At 38.9% G+C, this 7,578-nt stretch overlaps 1 protein-coding gene across 1 annotated transcript in view; it reads left to right on the plus strand.

Annotated features, from left to right (window-relative positions):
• Positions 1-6,968, plus strand: part of WWTR1 (WW domain containing transcription regulator 1) — a 140,496-nt gene extending 133,528 nt beyond the window's left edge. Inside the window, 4 exon segments of the mRNA XM_082252502.1 lie at positions 645-776; positions 778-782; positions 3,715-3,827; positions 5,036-6,968. Coding sequence (XP_082108628.1) covers positions 645-776; positions 778-782; positions 3,715-3,827; positions 5,036-5,217 — 432 coding nt within the window. The 3' untranslated portion in view covers positions 5,218-6,968.
• Positions 6,969-7,578: the final 610 nt, after the last annotated feature.

A 7,578-nucleotide genomic window follows, 5' to 3' on the forward strand; every position in this document is an offset into this window, starting at 1 on the left:
TGCTAAAGATTTGCATTTCTTTGATATTGCTTGATTGAGCACATGCCCCCCTTGTGGTCAAAAAATGGCAATCAAATGACAAAACCCCCTCTGTTCCAGTGATGATCCCTCTGCCTCTTCACATCTGTGCAATTTGTTGTTTTTAAAGGAGTTCAGGTTTTCATATGGAATAGATATAGTTTGAATAAAAGTGGTTTTGCACCTGGAGCCCTGAATGGCATGACAAATGACATCAATTCACAGGGCACCATTTAGTGAGCGAGCAACACGTGCAGTCTATCTCTCATGCTGTAGTTCCTTCCTCCCTTCATATGAGTCACGTCTCTTCCTTATTGTGCACAATGATACTTTGCTGTCTCTTATCCACCCATTGGCTCCAGGTTATTGGGACGTGTGGAAACAACCTAATTATTGCATTTACTTTATATAAAGGTTAATTAATGGATTTGGATTTACAGATTACTGATGAGAACAACATGTCTTCCAGCCATTCAGTCATCTGTAGGCAACCATGCACGTCACTAACCCATTGTGTTAATTATGGGCTTTTAGAAACTTTCAATGATTTCTTCATATATGCAAATGTTCTGGTGTGAAATCCTGCACGTGAGCTCATTTCTCCGTGTGTTATTTTTATCATCTAGGAAGCTGCACTGTGTCGACAACTTCCCATGGAGTCTGAGCCCCATGCCCCCGTTCAGACCACAGTGAATCCTCCTACCATGACTCAGGATATGAGATCTATAACAAACAATGGCTCTGACCCTTTCCTGAACAGGCAAGTAAAAATATATAAATACTTTACAAGTATTTAGAAAGTGCAGCACTGTGTGAAAAAAAAAAAAATTATCTTAACACCAATGTATTGAGAGAACTGTGTGCATACACTCTCCTGGATAAGTGAAGAGTGTATAAGTGTCCATACAATACGAAATGAAGTGAAATAATACAAGAAGGTAAGTATGATGAAGAAGTCCAATTAGTTAGCTGTAAATCCTCAAAAAATGATGCCAAACATCCAATGAAAACCGAGTGAAGAGTCAACACCCACAGGAAAGAGATATAGATGTGTGCTCACCAGATTCTGTGGACCCAGGTGCCTTATAACAAGAGGGTCAAACAAGCATAGTACTGATCCACAGCTCCCACATTCTGGGGGGATCCAGGTGACAATCGTCTCACAAATGATGACAGGTCACTGGGGACAGATGACTTTGACCTCCAAACAACCCAGGCGACCCACATTCCATGTAAGAAATGGAGACACCCACATAGTGTGATACCGCTTAATAAAACAACTTTAATTAAAAATGGAGGTACTTACAAACATCCAAAAGGCAAAGGTAATACATGGGTGCCGTGGAAAACGATGGCAGTTGACAGAAATGTAAGGCCTCTTGACGCGTTTCGTCTGAAGAGACTCTCAAATGGGTATAAGCAGCCTTTTGAGAAAGTCTATTCAGACGAAATGCGTAGGTATAAAGGGCAGTGGTGTCTGCACATACTGTACTTGCAGCAGCTGTGATCATACAGCTCCAACAAATTTTTCATAGAGCTGAAGTTTACTTACCCCTCTATCCTCCCACACATTCATATTGGCCAGTAAGGCAGCCCATTGCAATAATGGACCAATGGGAATGTATGGGGGTAGGGAGAAGCTGGCAAGCCTTGAAATTGCCAGAAAGTGCTGGAACTTTGCCTATATTGGTAAGTGAAATAGACAAGTAAAAATACAACCAAAAAAGGGGAACTCTACAACAATGATCCTAAATAAAGGTACCACATCCAGGTGCGTATCAGGAAATCAAACATCAACACATTCCTTGGGCCATCGACCACTTCTTTAGGAAAAGCTATGATCCTGCCCATTGATCGGCTAGAATATGGAGCCTCCCTCAAAGGTTAACATACTGCAAAGTTGGATGAAGCTAATACTGGAAACATTGACCTGTTCTTTTAAATTTGTGCTGTATATATTGATTAATTGCAGTTCTGGAGACAATTATATCCCCCTCTTTTCCTGGATATGTGGGCATTGACCCGAGAAACGTGTTGAAGTTTGACATCCTGATATGCATCTGTTATGGAAATATGGATTAGGAAATAACATGTACATTTATATTGTGTTCATCTGGGGTGAACTATTGTATTTTGAATTAGATGTATAATGAACAGCATGTAATGTACCTGCACATTTTAATGGAAGAAAATAAATTGTGAACTTTTTGTATAACTAGTTTGGTACATTCAAAATCCTGTAGCTTTTTTTATATGGTTAGGGAGGTTTGCATACAGGTGAAGTAGGAAATACTCAAAATGGATGCAGGTTCGTGTAGGTTTCTTTGGATATATACGTGATCTATAACCAGTTCAATCGGAGATTTTTCTTGTTCCTCGCTGTTTTGATTTTGAAAGTTTCCCCTATCTTTTTGGTATTCAAGACACTGAAAATTTTAAACTGGAAGGATATTAAAACGTTCATATAGTTGTCACCTTTTTATCTATATTTATATATACTCAATCAAGCTTAGTACAAATGGGCCAGATGTTGGGTGGCATCGGCTGGTTCATTGGAAACTGGCCAACACTCGGCCCGTGTGTACTGGAGTCAGTCGGAACAGAAGCTGGACACTCGGCCGACTTCTGTCACAGGGGCATGCCTAAAAAAATTCTGCAGATTGACTCCCAATATGGCGGAGTGCCCTGGAGGCAGGAGGGGGGCGCCCCGCACAACCCACGCCCTGTCAGAACACAAAAGAACAGGAGATCACTGTACTAATGTCAGAAAGCACTCCTGAGCTGTCAGTTTTTTTTAGGGTTAAACAAAATAAAACTGCTAGTGTGTACTAGGCTTTACCTCTTTACATGTAGCTTTTTACAGAAAACCATGGCTATTGGGGGTAAGCATAACACCCTGACCGGGCCCAATAGTTATAAAATGCATTAGGCTCTGAAATGGTCTTTGCTTAACATGGATCGCACTCCTACATGCCAATTATGTTTTGAAACCCTATAGAAAAATAGATTGTCCCAAAACATTCAATAGTTGTAAATACATTGCTTACTCAAGTTTAAGACCCCATTCAGACTAGCGTGACTTGTCAGGCGACTTGTCAGCCTGACAAGTCGCGGTCGCTCGCTCGCCATTGAGTAGTACAGGACCCGTTCTAATAGGAGCGACACAAGTCGCTCCGACTTAGAAAAAGGGTCCTGTACTACTTTGGGGCGACCTGGGAGCGACTTGCATAGACTTCCATTATGTGAAGTCCCTGCAAGTCACGCCGAAGTCGCGGTACACGCTGTGCACCGCGGCTTCACAGGTCGCCCCTCGAAGTCGGATCGCCTCAGTGTGAACCGGCTCTAATAGTTTTGTTTTCAGGATTTTAGGCATATATGTAATTATGCAGCTTCTCTCAAGGAAGGAAAGAATAAAAAACTATAATTTGCAAAGTGTAAAAACCACCTTAACAGACAACTAACAAGTGCTGGTAGTTTACGTGCATACTGTTCTACTGTTAGGGTTATCAGATGTCAAAGCTAACAAAATGAAAGGTATGTTTACTAAGCAAACTCAAGATTCAGTAATGACTGGCACAGTGTCAGCTATAGTTTGTAAGATTGTGTTAAATTCAGTTGTTGGGGTTTTGTTGTGTATTTACTGTATGTTGCACTGCAAGAGAAGGTGACTTACATTTGTCTGTTTTCTCTCCATAGTGGACCATACCACTCTAGAGAACAAAGCACAGACAGTGGCCTCGGCCTTGGATGCTATAGTATACCAACTACACCTGAAGATTTTCTCAGTAATATGGAAGAAATGGACACAGGTAAGAAATAACTCCATTTAACTATTTAACTCATATGTATTGTCTGTTTTAGATTTGTAGTAAATGATAGCATATGTGAACAACTACCTGTTACGTTCAGGCATATCAGCCATGGCTTGTGTAACCACATGAAGCTAAAAGATCCAGAATGAGATTTACAATCTGAGGCTGGGTTTATATGTCAGAATCCTGTTGGCACAGAATCTTCACAGGAAAAATGAAGGAAGGTACGGCTGCACACCACTATTGATCCAACATCAATTTATTGTGTCAACATAGAGTGCCACCAGGACATCCAGGGTGTCCCATGTCCTGGTGGCAGTCTATGTTGACACAATAAATTGATGTTGGATCAATGGTGGTGTGCAGCCGTACCTTCCTTTATTTTTCCCTCAGACTATGATGGTGAGCCAGGGGGTCCCAGCCTATCCAAACCCTTTGGACCACTATCACCTTAGATATTCTGAGTTAAAGGAGACGTATAGCCAAAATGTTTTTGGTTGTACTTCTCCTGTAGGTCACAGGAGTGCAGTTCATTCTGTTTTAGCCGACAGCTGGCTTAAGTCTGCTGTCGACTGACGTTGCGCAACTGGACCAGGTTATGGAAAAATCCCAACCATATGGTCAGGATCCACCCAAATGCCTAGACCTTCACCCGGCTTAGCCTCTCAGTGAGCTGCTGAGAGCCGGAGCCAGCTGTTTCATCCCCCTCCGCAGCCCAGCGCTCCAGTGAGCACTGGAGCGGCAGAGCAGAAAGCCAGTGACTGATAGTCACAGCTCTCTGCTCTGGGCAGAGGGGAGAACTGAGCATTCAGCAGGGTCTGATTGCTCAGTTCTCACTGCAGAGCCGGCAGAGGACAGAGGCAGCATCGGATCGATACTGCATCCACCTATGTGAGTATAAATGTTAGTTTTTTTCTAAGTCCACGTTTCTCTTTTAATCTTGAAATAATTAATTTTTTTCACTACCATTTTGATCACTGATGACAGTAATCTATCAGTTTTTAAAATTTCAACTGCTGTTAAGCCAATTGTGGGGTGTACTGAGCAATCTCTCTGCAAGTGAACTGAAAGTTTTCATTTGTCTGTAACTGCAAACTGTCCAAATGTACCAACATGTACAATCAGACTTCAGAATACAGTATGATCTTCTTTAAATTATTGTCCCATAATACTTTCTATATTTCATTGCGTGTTTTTTCCTACAGGTGAAATTCTTGGTCAGCCAGCCTTGAATCTGAACCCCCAAACACGTTTCCCAGATTTCCTTGATGCTCTTCCGGGTACAAATGTTGACCTTGGGACACTGGAGTCTGAAGATTTGATCCCAAGTCTAAATGATGTGGAGTGTGTGCTAAACAAAAATGACACCTACCTCACCTGGCTGTAGATTGCTGATGCCCTGACTGCCTTGTGTTGTGTCTCCAGTAACCTAGCTTTATTGTATTTCTTATACAGAAACGTACGATGAGCCTCAGAAACATTTTATATTCATGTGTTGCCATACTGACTCATCTGCATTAATAGAGCTAAACCAGTCATTGCCTGAATTCCTATATATATATATATACGTTTATCAAAATGCATATTTTATTTTTCCATATCGTATCACCTTGCCAGAGCTGTGATTGGGCACAGATCTGTATTTTACCAAGGTGAAGCCATCTACAGGTCACATTTCTTGTAGTTAGATCTGTTATAGACTTTGTAGAAATGTTGCTTTGAGGAACCTAGCTTTTTCTTGTAAGCAGAGAATCAAATACAACTGTGCAGTATACACCCTATTTATAACCTTAGAGCCTAACACATGTAATCTTGTTAATATAAGCTTTTAAAATCATTGTCATATTAGAAAATTTGTGCTGGAAAATTTGTGCTGGAAATCGAGTAACGAGTAGTTTTTTTTTTTTTTCTTGTTTTTTTTTTAAGTCAAGCTACCTAGAATGTTCTCATTTGTTTTTACTTTCTTCTCCCTTTATATTTTTATTTTGCATAAGCACAAATACTATATAAGTCTAGAGATGTTCAGTATATTACTGTATAGATTTTAGGAAAAATATAAGAATGCTTCCAACTGAGTAGCATAAAGTTCAATAATCATTCAACACTACAATATTGTAACATTGACCAGTTTGGTACTAACTACCACTTTTTTTTTTTTTTTAAGCGATGTGATTTTTTTTACTGGTATTTTTTAATGCATTATCAATGTTATTGTTTATTTTATTAAGCACTATTTTTTTTTAACTAACTGTAACTGATAAAGTCTTTTTTATAACATAAAATAATGGTATCTCTGACATTATCAAAGGGAGATTTTGAATAAAAAACTGAATATTGCCATACGTGGGTTACAGAAATTGGAGGGTATTTACAAGGTAAACTATCAGCATGTATCTGATGTATATTGGAACCCACTTAAACTTTTTTTTTTGTTTATGATTTTTGTAAAGTAAAGAAAAACCTATATACTATCTTTTATGTCTTGCCATTCCAATGGTGATATAATAATCTTTAGCCACTGTTGGAGTGCAGGGTCTGTCTACAGTATATCCTATATTACATTGGAATTGTGGGACTGAATACGCATTAAAGGCATCAGTTAATCAGCTTAGTCGTAAATGCAGATGACGTCCTAAAATCCATGAAAGATTTTTGAAGCAATATAATATTTATATCAAAAGACTAAGCTTTATTTTATAACTCTTTTGAGTAAACAGAATTTTTTAAAGGCATTATTGATCTAAATCTCTTGCTGTAACTTTTTAATCCACAAGAGATATTCTTTGCACTTACTTTGGGTATATGGACTTTCATCCCTCTGTAGGGTCTTGCAGTTTGCCTATTTATTTGGCAGGATAAGCCTTCTGTTTTCCTTTGGGCAGATGAAGAATAATACAAATCCTAGAAGTGCAATGACTAGAATCTGGAGGACTTGGAGGAGGCTATAGTGATATGGGTGCTGGATGATACAAAGATAGAGGAATAATAACTACTATTGACATTTATTGGTAGACTTTTTTTCTGCACAGTGATCTTCCTTACTGTAATAAAATTTTAAATTGATTTGCATTATTTTATGAGACACACAAAGGAAGGCCCTAAAAAATATCTAGTGCTAGTGCTTTGCCATAAACACAAAGAAAGCGAGTATGCTTACACAACTCTGAAATTAGGTAAATCTTTTTAATGTTTATGTTTAAGCCAAGAAAGATATCTTCCTTCACTACATGTAGGTCTTGCCTCTCTCATTTGACCACATACACTAAAACCTGATATTTGTTGACAGTCCATAATTGCTAATGGATACTAGGTTCTTAGTTAGAAGGGTAGGATGTATGATCAAGCAATGGGTATATTTTTAGGCACTGTGTAACACACAGTGTTGCTGACCTGCGATGCTGAATGTTCCTCTACAATCGTCTGTCAATCTGCAAGATTTGAGAGATGTATAGAAGGAATGGGGTTGGCCCTGGGAAGCAAATTAAAATAAAATCACTAATCCAAGGATTTATTTTCTTGGAGCTTTAACAGGTATTGGGTGAGCCACATGTACACTTTATTTCCTACATCAATGCAATTTGTACAGAAAGTATCATAGTTCAAGCAGGTAGTATAGTTAAATACTGAAAAATGTATTTCAGTTACTTACCATGTATTGTTAGAACTAAAGCAGTGTTTCAAAATATACTAGAGGTAATTTTGAAGGTGATTAACTTGATTTTCACATAGATTGCAGAGGTTTTTCTTA

Source organism: Pelophylax lessonae (assembly GCF_965119305.1).
Source record: "Pelophylax lessonae genome assembly, chromosome: 3".
NCBI classification, from domain to species: domain Eukaryota; kingdom Metazoa; phylum Chordata; class Amphibia; order Anura; family Ranidae; genus Pelophylax; species Pelophylax lessonae.